We start from the raw sequence: 23080 nt of genomic DNA on the forward strand, positions 1-23080 counted from the left end.
ATATAATTTAAAATTAGGAATCATATTTAATTATAACAAATATACATAATTATCACTATAATAGTATTTATGTTATTATAGTTATCATGCTTATTAATATATTACTATCAATTAATAAAATATTAAGAAAATCTTAGCAAATTATTCATTTATGACTCATAAGGATCGTATTCTTTAAAATTTTATTTCAAGAACAAATAGACGGACAAATTAAAAGCACATATTAAGAAATGAAAAATAAACCTTCCGAAAAAAAATGGAAACGGAAAACATATGACCACGTCATTGCATACGCATGAAGATGTTTTGCCACTATTCCAAGTTTTCCAATCAATTTTTAATATCTATTAGGCCCCACATTTTGGCGTAAAACAACACGTTACTTTTGACTTCATAGCTTAAAAGTCTAAATCTAGTTGACAAAATCCTATTCAAATTGTTTTCTTCCTTTTCACTCATCCTTATTCTATCAATCCAAGTCTCTTAACCCCTAAGTCTCCACACATTTGTCATGCTTCATTGCGTCCACAAAAACACAAACACATATGTATAAATAGCAATGAAGAATTGTGCAAAATAGGATAAGCAAGAAATGGGAGGTGCAACAAAAGATGTATTGATAGTGCCATTTTTCGGTCAAGGCCATCTCTTCCCATGTGCTGAGCTCTGCAGACACATATCCTCTTACAACTGCAACTCAATCTTCATCATCCCTTCTCCTCTCGCCTCCTCCATTCCCTCCGATCTCCACCTCAATCCTTCCATCGAAGTCGTCCGAATCGAATCCTCGGAGGAGGCACTGCCACGGGATGCTACGGATGGAGATTGGCCCGCTCCGGGGCCCCACCATCACCGCCAGCTGGGCCAGGGGATCGAGTCCTTCCTCTCCGAAAGGTTCGAGAATTCCCCGCCCGCATTCGTGGTGATGGATGTTATGATGAACTGGAGCAAACACATCTTCAAGAAGGCCAACATACCTATTGTGTCCTTCTTCACCTCTGGCGCTTGTGCAGCTGCAATGGAGCATGCTGCGTGGAAAGCTCATGTGGATAACATCGGGCCTGACCCGGCCCGAATGCTGCCTGGGATGCCCGAGAGCATGGCCCTGAGCTATTCCGATACTAGGAGACAGGATCGCCGGCGGCATGAGCTGGGCGGAGGTAGAGGCAGAGGAGGAGGCCGGGGGAGCGATGGGGCGAACTCCGGGCCCCCGCGATTCGGGCAGCACACACGCTGGATGGATGAGACGGAAGGCTCTACTGCTCTGTTGATCAACACTTGTGATGGTCTTGAATCCCCTTTTCTTAAGTACCTTGCAGGCCAAGCTGAGAAGCCGGTTTTTGGCGTGGGCCCGTTGCTGCCGGGGACGTTCTGGAAGTCAATCGGCTCAGTTGTTCATGACCGGGACAGCAGGCCGGGGCGTGAAACGAACTACACGGAGGATGAGGTGATCCAGTGGCTGGACTCGAAGCCTGGTGGCTCTGTCATCTACGTGTCGTTTGGTAGCGAGGTGGGACCGTCTATGGAGGAGTATGATGAGCTGGCGGAGGCACTGGCGGAGACGGAGAAATCGTTTATATGGGTCATCCAGCCCGGAGCTGGACGGCCCGGCCCACCTGCCAGCCTTTTTGGCGGGAGAGCCACGCCAGATAGTACTAAAGAAGGAGGGTACGAGCCGCGTGGCTTGGAAGAAAGGGTTGGGAACAGAGGCCTTATCATAAAGGGATGGGCGCCGCAGTTGTCAATACTCAGCCATCCCTCGACGGGAGGATTCTTGTCGCACTGTGGGTGGAATTCGACTATGGAGGCAATTGCTTGCGGCACCCCAATCTTGGCCTGGCCAATCAGGGGAGACCAGTTTTACAATGCCAAGCTGGTGGTCAAGTATCATCATGTTGGCCACATGCTTCCTGGTATAGATGATCAATTGGAAATGGTGAAGAAGGGCAGTATAATTCAAGGGATTAACCTGGTGATGGATGATGGAGAAGTTCACAATCAAGCAACTGCCTTGAAAGGTATCTTTGAGGGTGGTTATCCCTCAAGTTCTGCTGCATCGGTCAAGGCATTGGTTGAGCTTATAAGGAAGTAGCCTGATTTCCCACCTATGAAACAGAGCATACATCAGGAATTTATGGAGTGGTTATATTTTTGTAATGGTTAGTGTGAAGAAACCAGTTGCAGCATGTGTTTATCTGTTGACGTGCTGCCACTCGATCGTGTTTATGTGGCTCCGGGACGCCATAGATGGCCCCGAATGTAATCAAGGGTAGCAAGCTCTACCCCAATTTATACAATTGTTTGATTGTGTTTGTCCAGTTTGCTTTGAATTCTACAATACCACTGCCCCAGAAGTAGTTCATCTGGTTGGCGTTCAGTTCGTTAGACAAGATAATAGAGAGATACACTATTGGGATCACTGTGTCAAAATAAGTAGATATCTCACTGCTAAAAATAAAAAGAAGATAGCTTATTAATTTGAAGTAAATTAAGTTCCAAAATACACATCTGCAGAAAAACTAGTCAAGTTGATTAACCTGTATATGCACCTATTCTCAACGATTTCATGGAATATCTTTCCCATAATATCAAAGGATTGAAGTTTCAAGGATGATTGAAGAGAAAAATGGAAAAAGGAAACATATAAGGGGTAAACACACTAATGCTGAATTGCTGATAAACATGGAGTACTTAACTATTCAGAAAACAAAGACCAGAGGATGAATACTGAAGCGACCTAATCAACAAACATACGCATCAATACTCCGTATAGAAACCTGAAACTGAGGAATGTGAACAATGCATCTTATCTCCGAAAACTAACAAAGAAGAAAATCAGGAGAGGGGTTAAATTAGCTCAAAACTCTAATAGAAATAATTGAGAGAGAGATCAAAGAAAGTAAGAAAAACAGGCTGAAAATCGAATTTCAAAAATTGCTCAGAAGCTTAAAAAGCAAAACAAAAATCAGAAAATTTTCTACATTTGTTACTCCTACTAACCAAGGAACCCAAAAAAAGAAAATTTGGTTCAAATCAAAAGCAATTCTTGTGGAGAAGGATGGGGAATTCTCACGGAACAACTAAAGTTTCTTATGAAATACTAATATGTAACCAGATAGCATCATGCAATCTATGGGTGAATTGGAGAACACATACTTACTCATTGTCTGATGATGAAGCATTTCTTCCACTATCCAAGCCATATCTATACTCAAAAGTCAAAAGAATAGTAGTACTTGTTACCATTAGCAGAATGTGACCCTTGCTGCTAAATACAACCAACGTGCATTGATTTAGAAATTTTAAGCTCAAAATCAAGTATTACTAAAAAGGAATTTTATGGCATTTGAGATATAAAAAATTATCAACACTTGGTATTTGAAATCAAGTTTTTCTTTGCAATTGTGAACCAACAAGGAATGTGAATCTGTGAACAGTTAATGAATCCTAAAAGGAAAGTTTGCACTTTGCAGGGAGCAAAAGTTTTCAGGGAAAAGTAGAGGTCAGGCTAAGTTGTAATACAGATTATGAAGTCATTTTCATCTCTCTTTGTCCAAATTAAGTTAGTTAGGTCGTAATTTTTTTCTCGAATGTCCTAACTGAGTTGAGTCATGTTTTTTTACAAAAATCAAAACTTCTAATTACTTTTTCATCTCCTACTTACTCTCTCGTATCTCTCATATTTTATTTCATTTTCATTTACAGGGGCGGAGCCAGGAATTTGTAGGATAGGGGGCAAATTTACATGTGAAGGAATTTTACACTTTTGAGGAGGGGCAACTTTAGTAGAAGATTAAAAGAAATTAATTTAAAATAGGTATATAAATATATGGGATGGAAAACATGAGGTGGGGCAATTGCCCCTCTTCCAATACATGTACATCCACCCCTGATCATTTAACCCATTTAACACAATTTCTTAATCTCCATATCCAAAATAAACGTCTCAACCAGGATTAAAACATACGAATGTCAACTCACTTTATAAAAAATGTCAACCGGAGTTAAATGAGACATTGTGTTGACATTATTGTTCTTATATTGATATTGACATCCTAACTACCTAAAATTGGTGTTGACCAAAGATGTTACCATTTGATTACATTCCTATTTATTTGAGCACGAATCGTTAGTTTTTATTTGAGCAGATATTATAGAACTATTATTTCAAAATTTTATACAAATGCAAGTATTTTATAAATATCTTTTTCACAATGTACAAATATCTTACAACATCTCACTCCAATTGTGAGAAGATTCGTATCTATGTTAAGGTAAATTTCATTCAAGAAAATTGATGATACTACATAATACTACATAATACATAGTTTCGATTTGATCAAGTTGGTAATATTCTTCTATTGCAAATTAATTAACCTAACCGAGTCTCTTATTTGATTACTATATTAGTACTATATTTGATATACACACTTAATATTATTTGGCAAATAATAATAATAATTAGATGAATAATAGTACTATTATATGGATCTGAAATCTTATGCTAAAGCAGTAGACATAAAAATATTTTATTACACATACTTGATGCTGTATAAGAAAAAATATGAAATGAATAAATCATAAACTGTGACCAAAATTTGATATTTCTCATCAACTTAAAGTTTAATCAAAAATCATAAACTGAAGGTGCAAATAAATTTCCTATGAATTTAAATTTTTCTCAAATTCATGGGAAACTCATTAACAGGTTCATGATTTTTGCGACAAATTTAAGTTTGCGAAAAATATCAAATTCAATCAAAATTTGTGATTTTAATAATTAATAACATTATTATCTTTGCTATCATTAGATTTTATTGTTTTTATTTGCCAAATAGTATTAATTAGATGATAATATGAAATTATTTGAATCTACAAATCTTATGTGAATGCGCATAAAAAATTGATTACACACAGATGTAATATAAGAAAATTATGGAGTGAATACCACTGAAAATAGGAAACTTTATGTAAGAAAGGAGAGAACATGAATTCTAAATAAGGTGAACTGCATTAATTTTGTGCATTTATAGGAATAATTGCGTTAATTTTTCCTTAATTACAGAAAATAGATGAAAATTCCTTAATTAATGATTGGAATAGAATTGATACTTGCATTTGTCACGCTGTGTATAAATAGCAATCAAGAATGGTGTAAAATATGAATAGAAGTAAGAAATGGGAGGTGCAACAAAGGATGTATTGATAGTGCCATTTTTTGGTCAAGGCCATCTTTTTCCATGTGCTGAGCTCTGCAAACATTTGTCCTCTTACAACTGCAACTCATTCTTCATCATCCCTTCTCACCTCTCCTCCTACATTCCTTCCGATCTCCACCACCACCCTTCCATCGAACTCGTCCGAATCGAATACTCAGAGGCTACACCGCCGCCAGATGCTTCTAATGGAGATTGGTCCGCGGCACGCTCCCACCATCACCACCAGCTGGGGCAGGGCATCCAGTCGTTCCTCTCTCGAAGGTTCGAGAATGCCCCGCCTGCGTTTGTGGTGATGGATGTAATGATGAACTGGAGCAAATACATTTTCAAGAAAGCCAACATACCTATTGTGTCCTTCTTCACCTCTGGCGCCTGTGGAGCTGCAATGGAGTATGCTGCGTGGAATGCTCGTGTGAATAACATCGGGCCTGACCCGGAAAGAAAAATTCCCGGGCTGCCCGAGAGCATGGCCCTGAGCTATTCGGATACTAGGAGACGGGACCGTCGAGAGCATGAGCATGGTGGGAGGGGCGATGGGGCAAACTTCGCTCCCCCGAGAATAGTGCATCAGCCAAGTTGGACGGATGAGACGGACGGCTCTGCTGCTCTGTTGATCAACACTTGTGAAGGTCTTGAATCTCCTTTTCTCAAGTACCTTACGGGACAAGTCGAGAAGCCTGTTTTCGGTGTGGGGCCGTTGCTGCCGGGGAAGTTCTGGAAATCGATTGGCTCAGTTGTGCATGACCGAGATAGCAGGCCGAGGCATGAGACTAACTACACGGAAGATGAGGTGATCCAATGGCTGGACTCGAAGCCAGGTGGCTCTGTCATCTACGTGTCGTTCGGTAGCGAGGTGGGCCCATCCATGGAGGAGTATGATGAGCTGGCGGAGGCATTGGCGGAGACGGAGAAATCATTTATATGGGTCATCCAGCCCGGAGCTGGACGTCCTAGCCCGCCTGCCAACTTTTTTGGCGGGAAAGCCACATCAGATTCTAAAGAAGGAGGGTACGAGCCGCGTGGCTTGGAAGAAAGGGTTGGGAGCAGAGGCCTTATCATAAAGGGATGGGCGCCACAGTTGTCGATACTCAGCCATCCCTCGACGGGAGGATTCTTGTCGCACTGTGGGTGGAATTCGACAGTGGAGGCAATCGCTTGCGGCACCCCAATCTTGGCCTGGCCGATCAGGGGAGACCAGTTTTACAATGCCAAGTTGATAGCCAAGTATCATCGTGTTGGCCACGTGGTTCCTGGTATAGATGATCTATCGGAAATGGTGAAGAAGATCAATATAATTCAAGGGATTGACATGCTGATGGATGATGGAGAAGTTCACAATCAAGCAACTGCCTTGAAAGGTATCTTTGAGGGTGGTTATCCCTCAAGTTCTGCTGCATCGGTCAAGGCATTGGTTGAGCTTATAAGCAAATAGCCTGATTTCCTACCAATCAAACAGAGCATACAAGAATTTTTGGAGTGGTTATATTTTTCCTATGGTGTGGCATGTGTTTTTCTTTTGACATGCTGCCACTCGGTCGTTTATGTGGTCCCAGACCGCCATAGACGGCCCCAAATGTTGGTCATAACGGGTAGCAAGCTCTACCCGTTTTATACAATTGTTAGAATGTGTTTCTCTAGTTTTTTCGAATTCTACACATACAAAACTGGCCCCAAAAGTAGTTCATCAAGTGTAGCCAGTTCTATACATTTCATACATTGTGTGATTGTGTGTGTCCAGTTTGCATCGAATTCTATTCACTAAACCTCAGAATCAATGTAAACAAAGTAAAATGCATAGTCTTACCTCCGAGTAAAAATATCTCTTGTGAGAGCACCTTTACTCCTACCTACTAGTACTATATTTCCTTCTCATATACTACTCCTAATTCAATATACATACCAAGATAAGTACATACTAATAGTGATAATAAGATCAAGAAAGTTGTTGCATCACTGAAGGAGTTACATATTCACCATCAAATTATGCCACGCATCAAAAACAAGTTCTATTTACAGTCGACACGCATAAAGCACGTGCTCTTTAATACCAGCGTGTACCGATGAGAGTAGTAGAAAATTTTGAGAAAAAAAAATTAACGAATAATGACAATGTAAACGATGGGAAAATGCTCTCTGGAGAAGTGCAGCAATCATTTAAATAGCTGGTGCAAGTGCAATAAATCAATATTTGAAGGCCTCAGGGTGTTGTTGAAAACTGGTGATTATAACTTGATTTGAGTCAAAAATCATCTTCCTCTCTGGGCTCTAGTGCTGATGATAATTCTAGATGAGAAATCCTGACGGCACCGATTAATCGCTCTGGCAACTCCTCCGGCGTGTTACCCTGCATTTCATTTTCCATGCAACAGCTCAAGTATGTATATCTTTAATCACACTAAAACACAGCTCTCTCTCTCTCTCTCTATCTCATTTCTTGATAGCATTTGTAGATAAGTTACATGCAACGAAACTTAAGAATAAGATGGGATATATGAAATAAAATTCATTAGCTTAGAAGAAAGTACCTGTAAAATAAAAGCCATGTCTACAACCAACGTTGTGATAACGCCAATCACAAGCCCCAGTACTCCATTTGCCACAGTAGAGGAACCGATATCAACGTCGATCTACACGAATAGAAATGGATAATCAGTGATCTCAGTTGAAATAATTGTTGGATATTTCAGCCTGCGTGACTCAATAATCTTATTTGCTGTGTTATAGGGATTGATGGATGAATAGTCTCACTTCCAAGTAACTGGAGCCGCGGATATAGGTGCAATCAACAGATTTTCCCAGTAAACAAGGAGTGCTTCCGACACTCTGCCGTACGATCCAAGAGCCCTACAAAGTTTCCAGACCAGAATGAAGTTAACAAGAGAAAAAAGCAGGCTTCTGATCTTCGTACAAGAATGTTAAACTGAACAATCATCCAAGTACAGCATGCACTAAATTTTCTAAATGACCGGTTTTATCTCAAGGGTGCAAATCAAGAGTCAAAATATCAATGGATCAACAAAGGGGGGGAATACGGTGGACTCTTCTGATTATAGCTTGAATAAAGCAATTCGGGATGTAATACTACATCTTTGCAGAACTGTAAAGTCCCTCTACATTACAATAATGTTATCAAAAGCGCATGTAATCACAAATATTTTAGCTCTATGAAATAAATGATGTTGGCTAATCAAAACTTTTTGATGTATTAATACTCCAAATAAACTGAAACAGGGACAAAGATACCTTTGGTACTGATGGTATAAGCTTCAGTCTACTATTGCGGGCTTCATCGTCTCCATCAACAAACCGTTGCAAGAGAGATCCTGGTACTAAATTCTTTGTTACAAAGTAAAAAATCATGCTGTATTGTGTGGATCCAGCTGGTACCTAGACTTTTTATTGTCAATTTTTCAGATAACCATATGATATAAACAATAAATAAGATCAACCACTTGATCAACTCACTTGGAGATTAATAACAATAGAGAAAAGTCCTCTATCTGCTGCAACCTAAAAAGAAAGCACAAAGATCATTTGTATCAAGACATAAGTTAGCAATAATTAGGAACCAAATAAAATAATGTAAATAATTTGAAAATATTAAGATGTGGTATAAGATAGATCAAATGAACTTAAAGCTATTGAGTCATCGTTACTGAAACTTACTTGTGCTGCACACCCAAGGCGTTTGGCAACGTGATCCATTCGTTTCGTACTTTTGAACCAGTCTGTGGCAACAAGATCCATAAGATGCTTACCGCCAGCAGTCTAAAATATGAGCACAGCAATGTGAGATTGAATAGAGAAATAATACTACTTTCTAAACTGAAACAGCTCGTATCTGCTATATATGAAAATTATTGTATACCTTTGATTTGTCGCTGCAGAAATTCTTACCACGTACTCTGAAGTTGTTCCCATCAGATAATGTCCAGCAATTACGGGCATTTTCCTGATCATCGCGGCGAAGGTTGCCAAAGTAAAAGTTCATGTCTAGTTCAGGTTCGTCGTCAGAGGATTCTATATGTGCAGAAAATTGCAAGGAGGTGTGTTTATCAGAGATTAAATTATACATGTATATACTCATACTCCCTCCGTCCCAAGCTACTCTCTAGCATACTTTACTCTCTCTTACTTCATTCTCTTACTATTCTCTCACCACTTAACTTTAAACATCAATTTCTTAATTCTCATGCCCAAAAGAAATGGTGCAAGTAGTTTGGGACAGAGGGAGCATAAACTAAGGATATTACCAACCATTTCTTTTGTCATTAACCTCTGACGTAGAAACCTGTAACATACAGATAACAAAACTCAATCATCGATGCTGCAAGGAGAGCATATAAGAAGAAGTGCAAACCGACCTCTTGATCAGCACACTGAAAATCTTCGTCATCATCTGAGCACTCATCCATCATCCTGTTAGAAGAATTGGGGAAGCGAAAGGAAGATGACTGAAATCTTTTACTTTTCTTTGAAGGATCGGAAGCTGATGTCATATTAACCATAAGTGGCATCCTAGGAGCTATGGCCCTTTCATCGGTTTGAGAAAAATATTCTCGTAAGCCTGCAACAATAACCTTGAAACACTCAATAGCCTTGCAAACAAAATTCGAATCTGAGTCTTTAGCTTAAGAAATTATAAGAGGCCGTATAAGTTACCCTCGTCTGCTGTCATGGAAGCTTTGAGAAAGTGAAACAGAGTTCAAAATTCAGATATTTGCAGCAAATGCAACGACATGCATACAGTTTAAGCTCTTTTACTGAATATATCAGTGATTATTAACAGACGATAGTCAATTGATAAATAGAGCAACACCTTAACTAAGGACTTAATAAAGAGATTTAAGAGACCCATGCTTGGACCACTTAACTTTTAACTGTAAAAGATATGGCTCTCTTTTAACGAGGTCTGGATTGGTAATATAATATGATCTATATACCGCCAAACGAATAATTTAATATCTCAGTTCTCGAACATCTTACCAGCGACACTATTTAACATTTGAAGAAGACAGTGTTGCTGAAATGATGAAAAATAACCAGCTCCCCAGCCTCTAAGATCAATTTGCATAAGATGCTGGACCTTTGTTCTAGGTCTTCCATCACGAGACTGTAGACGTGATATATTAAACCCTCCACCTGAAAAAGCAGAACCAAAATCATTTAACATGGCAAATTGGCAATGAAACAAAAATCAAAAGATATTAAATAAAATATTTGTGTATATACAGGGATAGGATCATATAGAAACCATCCCTTCCATAATACCGTAGAACCATGCATTTTTTATATTCATCACTTTATGTATACCATGCTTCTTTTGATAATACACTTTATGTATTGCAATAATGCATCTTCATGATAATGCATTATTTATAATACTGCATCTTTCAATGGCAAGCGTATCATGCAAAGTAAAATGTCCAGGTAAGGTACTGCATACAATGGGAGTGAAGGTTTCTATATATGTGATTATCTTCCAGGTTATACTATAAAGAAAGTAATATGCAATTTATCAGAAAATCTCAGTGAATTTACTCTCAATATGAGCCCGCACATATCCTCGTTGTCGGCGACAACTTTCATGCTCCCTAGAACGAAACAAGACAACTGCAGAAATAAAAGAAAAGGCCAAAAATACATTCAGAAAACTAAAGGGTTTTTGGCTTTTTAAACCAAAACCTTTCTCCGAATTCCGGTTTTTCCCGTGAACTATGAGATTTGTTTTTAAAACCACGAACTTTCATTTCGTTGGGATTTTCCCCCGGCGGGTCAACGACGAAACCCGGTTGTGTACGTGTCAATTTTAATCCTATTTGTCATTAAATTGATTACTTGGATCATATTTGGCACAATAATACATACAGTCACAATTATTACATAACAAATGACAACTTTTGAATAAACAAAACACAACTTTAACATTTTGAATTATGCTATTCGGGTCGGAAATGTGCTATTCGGGTCGGGTTGGGAAAATCCTAACGAAATGAAAGTTCGCGGTTTTAAAAACAAATCTCATAGTTCATGGGAAAAACCGGAATTCGGGAAAAGATTTTGGTTTAAAAAGCCAAAAACCCAAAACTAAATGAAAAAGCAGATAACATGGAATTGCTCAAAGATTACCATAACTCCCATCATCATTTCGACGCCAATAGCGTACATAGCAGAGGTCACGAGGCCATACAAACCTGTAGTATTACAGGAAAGCAAATACATGATAAATTTCAAATACAACTTAGACATTAATTCTAGTGGGTGGAACTCAAAGTCACATCCATTAACTGCAACCAAACTTGATGTTAAACAAAGTAACTATTCTATTGGAGAGAATACACAGTAAGAGAAGAATGAGCATCCCAGAAAACAACAGAAAATATGTAAATGCTCCATCTTTAGTCAAAACTCAAAAGACTCCGAATGTAACATCGAGAAGAAAAGAAAATTGAATGGTGTCGAAAAACAAATTTAGCAATAGCATAAGAAAATATCATATTCATCTATGAGGCCACCCGAAACAAGCTTAGTTAACTAGTAGCTCCTTGGTCAAATAATTAAATTACAAAAACAGAATTAATGAAGGAAGAGCACAAAGAGCAAAAAATATTCAAACAGAAAGAAACAGATGAAATGGTTATGATAAGAATAGGCTTTACATTGAAAACCAGTCCAACTGAAGCCTTTGATATAGAATAGCAGTATGTCCATCTACCTCTTCAACCAAGCTACCATACTGAAAACTGCAATCCCACCTGCACAATGGTACTATTGTTTAAAGAGCACTGCATCAAAAACCGAAGTTTTCGATAAGTTCTTCATTACGTTTTATTGCACTCTATGTGGATGTGTGTGTGTGTGTGCGCGCGCGCGAGAGAGAGAGAGAGAGGCAGTGTTTCATAAGCTGTGAATTAAGACTTTGCGTAACATTTTATTCATAGATAGAGATAGAGAAATAAAAGAATGATTCACCCCTTAATAGGCTGAGTAGGGCTGAGAGCTTACTCTGATTTAGTGATTGAACAGCAAAGCGAGAAGAAGGACATGAGTTGAGCAAGCTAAGATGCTTGGGAAAATTAATGAAAGTAGTTATATTACTGTCGTAAACCTATCTTAAGTTTCACCTCATAATTTTTTACATTCCAGAGGTTGAAGAGCTTTTACAAAGCAGACAATTTAAAGAAGAAGTACCCATCAAAATGATAGGGCCTGAAAACTTCAACGGTGAAATTTAAATGTAGGAGTATATGTAATTAACCTCATAAAGTTTCTTAATTCTAACCTTGTTTTGAGCTCCCAATACCCTCAATGCATTTACTTTTCATTGTCAAGAAGTGAGCAGCAACTAAACATCTTGTTACACCAGTCGTGAGAGGTCTAGTTAATTTTAGACATTGCAAGTTGTATTCAAAGGAAATGAACACAAAGTGTAAAGCATGTCATTCTTGGCAAAAATTCAACATCCAACTAAAGACACCATACAGGAGACTGATCAAATCCAATGTTGAAAGAGAATAAAGAAAACCTTACTCGCATCGCGTAGCATCCATTCTCATTATGAGCTCAAACGTTTCTTCACAAGTAGCCTCAACTACCCCAACAGCTTTCATTGGTCTGCTGCAGCTCTTTGGCTACATCATTAAAATAACTTGAGGAATATACCAAACGCATCCACTGTCTAGCAAATAGATTTAAGCACATTCTACAGAAAATTAATAAAATGTCCTTACAAGAAAATCAACTTCAAGAAGCTCCTCAAAAATTCGAAGCCCTGCAAACTTGCACCAAAGAAAAGTTCACTGAAGAATTATTCAGACATCCCACAGGCACATATTTATGGTGTATACATCTCTCTAATTGATCAGAAAGGAAACTAAAGGCACATAGACGCACCATTTTGGCACTGAAGAAGGCGCCAGGACTTTTTTGTAAAGGCCTGACTGTTGAAATTCTGAATGTGTAAATTTGAATCTAATTCATCTGTCCAGTCAAAAACAGATTCAGGGGGACCTGCCACATCAATATGGTTAGTGAAGTTTTACTACAAAAGATATGAGTGCCATATATCAGCTGAGATAAGCATGTAGTCAACAAACCATCTCCTATCGTTTGGTGTGGAGAATCTGGACGATCATCATCATCATCATCATCTTCTTCTTCTGCAGCACTGAAAGGAATTCACAAAGCAAAGTTGAGCACATTGAGCGAAAGATATCCAACATGCATTGAAGTTCTTGAACAGTACAACCTCTTACTAGGAGATCAACAAATGCACTGCATTCAGATGTGAAGGGACAGAACTAGAAGTCAACAAATGCTGCAGGGGGAGTGCTAAAAATAGGCAATAACACAAGAAAATTGTAACGAATTGTGGACCATCACTTGGGAATTATTTATACAATACTTATTTTTGATTGAGTACCCAGGCCATATAATTGAAGACATCAATATAGATAGGCAGTTTGCAAGGACCTACGGATTTTGGACAGGCTAACATAACCACTGCTATGTAATAAGACCATTTTACAGATTTCCAGGCTTGAGTCCTACTATCAGCTCTATCCCTGAAACCCTCAAGTGAGATGTATTTAAGATACAACAATCAGAAAATTTTATATATTTGTAATACTAATCAAGGAGCACTCACGACTGCTGAGAAAAATCAAATATGGTTCAAATCAAAAGCAATTCCCTTCTCTCTTGGGAGAAGGACACGGAGCAACAAAGTTACATAACTAAAGTTATTTATGACTTCTGATATATATAACCAGAGTCCAGACAGCATCATGCAATCCTTCATGGAAATTATATTTTTGCAAACCTATGGGGCAGTAGATTAGAGTAACTAAGTTAATATTCTGCATGAACAAGCTTAAAAAGCCACCCACATACTGGGTGAATCGAGAACAAATACTTACTCACGGTCTGATGATGAAGCATTTCTCCCAGTATCCAAGCCATATCTATACTCAAAAGAAAAGTACTTGTTACCATGGGCAGAATTTGACCCTTGCTGCTGCATACAACCAACATTCATTGATTTAAGAATTTTATGTTCAAAATCAAGTAAAAAATGAACTTTATGGAATTTGAAATATAAAAAATTATTAACACTTGAAGGTGACATGTAGAATAGAAAAACCTGATCAATAATAGATTCAAGTTTTTCTTTCCAATTGTGAACCTCCTGAATGCTGTAAGATGCCATCTGAACAAGGAACATGAATCTGTGAACAGTTATAAATCCTAAAATGAAAGTTTGCAGGGAGCAAAAGTTTCCATTGAATTAGAGGGATACAAAATGATAAGAGGAACATAAATATTCAGGCTAATGTGTAATAAAATCTGAACTTTGCTAGAGGATTGGCAAATCTAATTGACTCCTTTTTCACATATGGTACTGAAGGTTTGGAGGAAAACATGAAGCGTTATTAGGGGTCAAGATTCACCAGGATCTGAATCAGAAACATCATTTTCATTTCTTTTAAAACAAATGTATCATGACCTGCAAATAAGAACTCGACATGTAACAGTTCATAGTTCCTAATACAATATCTAGCAGTATCACTAGTCATATGGGTAACTCGCTCTTTGATTTGCTTGAAAACTGAAGCCTAGAATCAGCAAGCCATACTCTACTTTCAAGATTGAGTACCACATGACTAGGACCATCATAGTCATTTTTTTTAAAGGAATGCACCATGAATTACCACCACATGAGTTGTTCTTTTGTAAACATCCTCTGTCACTGAATTCTATTCAGTTCTACTCAGCTTTCAAGTACTGAAAATTTTTCTTTAGGGGTAGATTTTTATAAATTCTCACATTTGGATTAATTGGTCAGAGTTTACAGTACAGGACAGATTTGGAAAATGGTGATAGTTTGGAAAGATTTGACTATTTAGCTAGAATAATTTATTGAGTTAATGTTTTACGGGCACTACTTATAAAGTTTCTCACTGTGGTAACAATACATTGATATTCTACAGAAATATACTTTGTTGTCAACTACTGATATCTTTTGCACTCTTAGAACACTTGTCCAATACATGAAAATAAATTATCATTAATGTGAAATTATTTATAAAAGGATCCTCATATCCTCGATAAAAGAATCATCCTAGTCATTCATAAGGGTCATTAAAACATGTGCTGTAAGGTAAATAGATAGAGCCTATATCTCAAAAGAAATTTCTCATAGATGTGCAAGGGAAACACTTCTGGTATTGAAAGAAAAAGTTGCACTACTATAATACATACCGTCATGCGATTGGAACTATCTTTCTTGTTGTAAACTGACAGAACGTAAATCATCTGCCATAAAACCAGAGCATTATTGCAGAATATGAATGCATTAGCAGAAAGCATGTATGATGATAGCATCAGTTGAATAAGTTTTATCTATAACAACTCTCCTTAGGTGGTGGGAAAATGATTAATAAAAGGTAGAAACTAAAAAGAAGTATTCAGTAGTACAAAACTAATCTGCAGTATGCCCAACCCAAAATGGAAAATGCTACCAAATGGTACAGGTAGCTAGAAGTTTTAGGAAACGGACTCTAGAACCACTTGACACTACATCTTGTTCTTAAGTAATTTGAATTATTTCAATAGATCCGAATCTCATTTCACCAATATGTAACTCACCAAAATAATATTTGTACCAAAATAAGACCAACGTGATTGTTCATGAATTTGTGGCCTCTCTAATCTTATAAAACAATAATCCAACTTGAAACTACTTTTCTTGGATAAATATAATGCTAAGATAAGATACAATCTTGACACCAAAGAGAAAAATCATTTGTGTAGGCTCACGTGATCATTGTTAGGCTTGAGACTCTTGACTCCTTGGTCCTCCACTCTACAGTTGCCATCTATGAGAAGAGTCTTCACTGGTACCTTACCGTATTAAATACAGAAACAATAGATTATTACTTTGGAAGATATACTAATATGTTTCCTCCAATCAATAACCAAGCATTAAAGTATCAAAAGCCCACATCCATGAAAGTTAAAGGTAAAGGTATAAATTCTATAAGCAATTGAATTACTATAACCTACAACTTTAAGAATTCCTTTCCCATTGAATTGCAATGTTTGTGAAAACACTAACTTTACTACATGCGCACCCCTGACCGAATAACCGATCAGAATAGCCCGTGATCACCCATTTCGTAAGAGAACATCAACACTGAAAAATAAATTTGTAAAGTAAGGCAATTACCATGCCATCTTGGGGCTTCTTCTTGTAATAGGCCAAAAATCGAGGCTCGAGCACAAAATATCGCATGTGAAAATATGATCTGCCAATCTTCCTGCGTTTATACCTCACCATCCATCCTTCATGAACCACCCTCGATCTCCGCATTTTCTCGAAGTTTACACTAATTTCTTCCTCGAAATTCAATCAATTGCTGGATACTTATCTTCCTCCTAAAACAATTTCAACTCAATTCCGATTAAAACAACGCCGTGCGAGCTGAATCAGTCACCAGAGAAGAAAACAATTAAAATGCTAAAATTAATGAAACAGAGAGCAATGATTTTCGACATGTGTGGGGAAAAGAAAATCAAAGCTTAAGACATGGAAACAACCCCTAAAGTTCCGAAATTTTACACACCGAATAGAGAACATGCATCCGAAAAACATTCACCGGAAATTGACGCGATCATCTACGAAATTTTGTCAGCGATGGAGTACGATCTCCTTCTCCAAATTATGAACATATAAATGCGCGCATAGTGAACGTAAATAGAAAATGATACAGCCAGCTTTTGTCGTGCCAATATCTTTTCAATTTTTCAATTAATTTATTGTATTTTCACACTTAATCATAGATAAGTAAACATATTTATATGATTCAAATTATGATTAGTAACCAATAAACATGACTTATATTTGACTTTGATAATACTTGGAGAGTGATCAATTGCTAACTAATCACTTAATTGCTAACTACAACTAATTTAAGGCTATAGGATTTTAGAAAACGTGTGGTCTACAATTTGACACGTGTAATTTTCGTTTTTATTAATAAAATCAAAAGAGATAAAAAAACATCAAATTAGGGTTTTAGATGAAAATGTCAATATAGTGTTTTGAAAATATCAACACAATGCTTTGAGAATGTCAACACAATGTTTTAAGAATGTTAACCCATTGCTTATATTGACATTCTACATGTATTATATTGACATATTTTATATAGTATGTTGACATTTCTGCTTTACGAAAAAATTGAAAAAAATTCAAATTTTTTCAAATTTTAACGTCGGAACATATGCATGTATGATATCGTTGGAATCCTTATAAAATTATCTTTAATTTGATATATGTTACTATATGAATTTAACGTTTTGTGATTTCTTTTAAAAGTTGGTTATAACTAAACATGTAGTTAATTGACATTAATACCCCTATTGATATTTTATTGAATTAATCATATGGCTTTATTGATGTTTTTTGTTGATTGTATTGACATTTCGTGGTTGATGATCTAGGCCCTTAATTTGAATATCTAATGGCTATTATTTAGTTGTAGTTAGCCATTAGGTATTGAGTTAGCAATATAACACTCCCCGATAATACTCTATCTATCTTGATTGAAACATAACTTTATTAAACCTTTTGCATTTATAAAACATCTACAATAATCTAAGGGGTGTCGACTTAAGGGGCGTAGTCGAATGGTATCTTTTAAATTTTAAAAAGCCTTGGTAATTATTAAAAAAAAAAACATCTACAGTTAAAAAGAATTATACTAGTAAATTTTAAAAAGTTCAGAAAATTCTAGAAAATTTTAAAAGTTTAAAAAATTATAAAACCTCACTGGCTCATGTATTTACAAGCAAATTACATTCCTCTATTAAATTGGCATCCTTTTAGTGATTATCATTTTTGCGACATTTTCAACTTTAAATGGAGGAACATTAGATATCTTTCCATAATCACTCCAAATGGAACACAACAAAAAAATTAGCCTAATAATTAAAATATACTCCAAGTTTGAAATGGTTTTATTGTGTGAAATACCTTCAAATGTAATTCTAAAATAATGTTAAGAATGAAATTGAAAGAGAATAAAGTAAGATATAAAATAAATTGTAAGACAATCATAAAGTAAAGTAATTATGTTATAGTTTAGAAAAAGAAGAAGAAAATGATTTACCCATCCTAAAAAGTAATATGAGTAGCTTATTATAGTATAAGAGAGTAGGTATGCAGATAGTATTCAGTAGACGTTACCAAATCGAACCGGCCCGTTCGAAGCGGCGGTTCGGAACCGGATAGGAGTCGGCGGTTTAGGCGGGCCGGTTCAGGTTCGCGAAAAATCAAGAACCGTAATTGGCGGTTCGCCGGAAACCGGCGGTTCCGATAGCTTTTCAAGGTTTTAGGGTTTAAATTTAAGTTGGGCTCAAGTCCTTTTCCTTTATTTCTTTTTTTTTTCAATTTGTTTCAACTTTAACATATACAAATACAATTATATAATTGTATTTATATATACTCTAATCGGTGAAGAAGACTTCTCTATAAAACTAAATCCGGGAGACTTTTGACAATTCTACCATGATTGTTGATGGTTAAAATTAAACTCAACAATTAAGGTTGAATTGCTAAAGGTATCCTCAATTTAGTTATCTAGAAACATCTCCTTCGCCGACTAAGAGTATATATATATATACGATCTATTTACATTTATAATTTATTGTTTTTTACTTCAACTTTTTTTATTTAAGTCTTTTGATTCTTTTCTAATTTCAATTTTCAACATTTGTATTTGTAATATCGACATTCACATATCGTTCAAATTTGTATGATTGTATGATTGTTTCAATAAAATTCCAATTGTTCCAACTCCAATGTCGACTTCTACTCCATTTGTCAATTGTCATTCTCGTTTTATTTATTTATTCGATAGTACAAGACTACAACTACAACTACAACTACAACTACAACTCTACCATTAGTACTATACCGAATAAAATTTAAATTTAAAAAAAAAAAAAAAAAAAAAAAAAAAAAAAAAAAAAAAAAAAAAAAAAAAAAAAAAAATCGGCTTTGAACCGGCGGTCCGAACCGGAACCGCCACGGAACCGTCTGGAAACCGCCGGTTTTGAACCGGCTTGGAACCGTGACTGAACCGGAACCGCCTGACCTTAGGCGGGCCGGTTCAGGTTAGGCGGGCCGGTTCAGATTCCATATTTTTTTGAACCGGAACCGGCGGTTCATGAACCGTGGTGACGTCTAGTATTCAGTTATGGATCACTCAATTTTGGTATATTAAAAAATTACTAAAACATAATAAACTTGAAATTGTGATAGATTTTGGCACAATAAACTTGAAATTCGATAGGGTACAAAACTTTGATATACCGTAATTTGACATATCCAAAAATTTTGTACGAAAACAATGTTGTATTTTTTTTTATTTCAATATTTTTAATGCGATATACGTTATGATATTTTTTTTTCGATATAAATTACCTTCCTACTCCTAATTCAAAAGGTCATCCAGAAATAACAAATAACCCAAACTGTTGTAGTGGACATCTAACTTGCCTTGTCTTTTTTGGTAAACCAAACACGCCCCATAGGTAAAAATTAGCAATAGTCGAGTCGTTCTTGAATTTAAGCTTTAGCGATAGTCTTTTGAGTTAGTATTATTGAATTTATGTGCATGCAATATCTTGGCCTAAACAAATTTGAATACTTTTTTTAGAGTTTTTGCCTTTAAAAACCAAAAACTTTCACCAAAATCCGGTTTTTCCCACGAATTATGAGATTGGATTTTAAAACCACGAACTTTAGATTTGTTTGATATTTCCCAACCCAACCCGAATATAATTTTCCGGTGTAAAATTGTCCAACGTGGATAGTCGTAAATATGACTTGGAAACTGATTTATTGACTGTGAAATATCACTATTTTTTAATTAAAACTTGGAATTAAAAAATTATTTTCACATCTCTGCCCGATTTCTCTCTGCACAGCCGCGCAGCGGTGCCGTCTCCGCTGAATTCACGGTGGCTTCAGCGCCGTCGCCGGCGTCTCTGACTCCATCACCTCACGCCGCTGCCCATAGCTCTGTTCCCATCTCTCTTTCATTTCTCTTTATCGGCCCTCTCACGACCAGATTCAGCCGCCGGGGATGCTCAAGTCCAGCCTCCGTCCTCGTCTAGCTCCTGTTCAATTCATGTTGTCTCTGTCTTCTCGCGACGATCCTCCATCGCCGTCACTGCTGCTGCGCTTGTGCCGCCTCCACCGCGGTGCTACCCAGTTAGGCCGTCATCGGCGTGCGAGCCGAAGTTGACTCCCCTCTCCATCGGTCTTCTCCTTCTCAGTAAACTCTTTTATTTCAAAGAATGCTATATCTTTTCTTCCTTCTTATGGCAACTCAGCGCCCTTCGCCGGTGCCGTCTTTCCTCCATCTGGCTCTCTCTCTACGAAGTTCCTCTATGAGTCACCGCCGCGGTCAGCTAAGAGAGGTCTCAGCTTCTCTCTCGATAGCTCAATCTCTATGTTTCTCTTTAGATTTCTGAATTTCACGATGCATCTCGTTGCTGCTTTCATAGACAGCGTTGCTGCCGAGGGGGCTGAGGCGATCGAGGTCGAAGTAGTTGAGGCCTGAGGGGGGAGGAAGAGGGGGTAGCGGTGGCAGCTGGTGGATTGGACGACATTGGAGTTTGGAGAGGGAATAGTGGGAAATGGGAATACAAGAAGATGAAGGGTGGAAAATGGGAATATGCCAAAATAGTATAAGACATGTGGCATTGCCAAATACGATCTTTAATGACAAATAGGATTAAAATTGACAGATAGACAAACCGGGTTTGGCCGTTGACCCACCGGGGGAAATAGCAAACAATGTGAAAGTTCGTGGTTTATTAAAATCCAATCTCATAGTTCGTGGGAAAAACTGGAATTCGGTGAAAGTTTTTGGTTTTTAAAGCCTAAAACCCTTTTTTATGTGTATAAACTTTATAAATTTTAAAAGGGTACTCGTTAAATTGAATACCCTCCGTCTTAAGGTAGTTGAGTCGTATTCATTTTTGGGCAGTGACGGAACCAGGAATTTGAAGAAGCCGAGGCTGAAAATTAACGATATCATAACATAACATTCATATTATCTGATCGAGTGGGAGAGTTGGAGCGATCACGTGGTGACGTGAACACGAGCATAGCCTCGTCCACGCCGCCGACGAGATCGCGAAACCAGCAGTTCTCCAATGCTCGCGGCGATCGACGGTCGTGGTGTTTGACGGAAGCCGTTGCTCGTCCGAGAGCAGCGGCGGTTTATTCCGGCAAGGACCCTAACCCTAGCCTAAAACCTAACCCTAGGCATGCCCTAACCGAGCGACGCTGAGTAGGAGCTTCGCCGCCGTGTGCGGTGGCGGCTCGTTCATGCGAGTCCGCAGGCGGACGTTGGAGCTTCGCCGCCGCGCGCTGGGTGACGTCGCCGGAGGGAGAACTTCGGCGTCTTCGCGCCGAGGAGGGAGAAAAGGAAGCAGCCGCCGTCGCGCGGACTGCCGGCGACATCTGGACGGCGTACCCGCCGATCCGGCGAGAAGTCCCGGCGTGATTTCGTTGTTCGTCGTACGTGCGAACCTCGTGCGACGAGATAACGATGAAATCTTATTTTAATGATTATTTGATTCCTAAATTAAAAGATATCATTAAAATATTATTATTTAATGGAAATAAAATATTTTGGGAAGATTTCCCTAGATTTTAGGAATATTTAGATTATTGACCATATCTAGGGATATCTTCTAATCCTAGATGATGTGGACAAGAATAATTTAATAGTTTCCTAATTATAATTATATATATATATCTAGAATCCTAATAAGGATAGATATGTAGGATTTCATTAAATAATAAAATATATTCTCTTCCCAATCTTAATAAGGAATTAATTTAAGTTTATTTATTCATGTCCGTAAAAGATATAAATAATTAATTATTTTAGATAAATCTTATAGAAGACATGAATATGGATTAAACTTTAGTAATTAATATATTATCCTTTAATAAGATGTTTAAAAGATTATAAAAGATTTAATTATCCAGTCAATTAAATACCAACAGAATTTAATTAAGCCTTTAATCTGCACTAAGGCTAAGGATAATTAATGAAAAACCATAACTTAAATATCTAAGCGATAATTACGAACTAAGTTTGTATATGGTCTCCATCGATTGGTCCACAACTTATGAAGCTAATTTCTGAATCTTATCGCCACCCATGCTGTGGGGACAATAATCCTAAGAAATAGCGAGTTCATATAGGTGGACTTCTCAATTGTAAATAGTATGGACTAGAAAGTAGTTTCCAATATTATCGCCACCCATGCTGTGGGGACAATAATCCTAAGAAATTACAAGTTTCAGAAGTCTAAACAGAATTTACGAGATAGCTTGGTCTTGTTATCAACGCATGAGCATTGTTATGGGAGTGTGTTGTAGAAACGAGATTCTGTAATGCTAAATCTGATGGTCGTGCTTAGGCAACATTTGGCGGCCATGCCGTGCTGCGGTCTCTGGACTATTCGTCGGTGTTGTGACCAGTAAAAATGTTAAAATTTTAATGCGTATTGACCTCTGCTTGAGGGTACAAAATTTTAATTTTACAGTTGTGAGAATTTGAAAAGTTTTATGGTTTAATCTACTCAATTTCTTCACATAAGTTTATGACAAATAGTAAATATTCTGTTTTGCAGTGCAACCTAAATCGTCAACATGTCACTCAATCCTCTTTCTGCAATTCTTAAAGAAAACAAACTCGAGGGCCAAAATTACATAGAATGGAAACAAAATTTGGACATCGTTCTCACGGCTGATGAGTACAAGTTTGTGC

At 37.3% G+C, this 23080-nt stretch overlaps 3 protein-coding genes across 3 annotated transcripts; 2 read left to right on the top strand and 1 right to left on the bottom strand.

The window, feature by feature from the left end:
• Positions 1–495: 495 nt before the first annotated feature.
• Positions 496–2318, top strand: LOC125214988 (crocetin glucosyltransferase 3-like). The gene has a single exon (XM_048116253.1). The coding sequence runs from the start codon at positions 593–595 to the stop codon at positions 2090–2092; it is 1500 nt and encodes a 499-aa protein (XP_047972210.1). The 5' UTR covers positions 496–592; the 3' UTR covers positions 2093–2318.
• Positions 2319–5178: 2860 nt separating this feature from the next.
• LOC125210408 (UDP-glycosyltransferase 92A1-like) lies at positions 5179–6653 on the top strand. The gene has a single exon (XM_048109967.1). It carries the CDS (start codon positions 5179–5181, stop codon positions 6649–6651), a length of 1473 nt encoding a protein of 490 aa, XP_047965924.1. The 3' UTR covers positions 6652–6653.
• Positions 6654–7171: 518 nt separating this feature from the next.
• LOC125215765 (protein ENHANCED DISEASE RESISTANCE 2-like) lies at positions 7172–16931 on the bottom strand. Its single transcript, XM_048117302.1, has 23 exons — positions 16844–16931; positions 16447–16655; positions 16038–16121; positions 15480–15533; positions 14362–14427; positions 14138–14235; positions 13316–13386; positions 13113–13229; positions 12950–12990; positions 12750–12850; positions 11879–11974; positions 11349–11413; positions 10761–10832; positions 10206–10361; positions 9584–9786; positions 9477–9510; positions 9088–9239; positions 8886–8987; positions 8685–8729; positions 8463–8606; positions 7968–8063; positions 7745–7846; positions 7172–7563 (listed from the first exon to the last, which is right to left on the bottom strand). Exons 2-23 carry the CDS (start codon positions 16588–16590, stop codon positions 7459–7461), a joined length of 2148 nt encoding a protein of 715 aa, XP_047973259.1. The 5' UTR covers positions 16591–16655; positions 16844–16931; the 3' UTR covers positions 7172–7458.
• Between the last annotated feature and the right edge of the window lie 6149 nt (positions 16932–23080).

This window comes from Salvia hispanica, chromosome 3 (genome assembly GCF_023119035.1).
Source record: "Salvia hispanica cultivar TCC Black 2014 chromosome 3, UniMelb_Shisp_WGS_1.0, whole genome shotgun sequence".
Lineage (NCBI taxonomy): Eukaryota > Viridiplantae > Streptophyta > Magnoliopsida > Lamiales > Lamiaceae > Salvia > Salvia hispanica.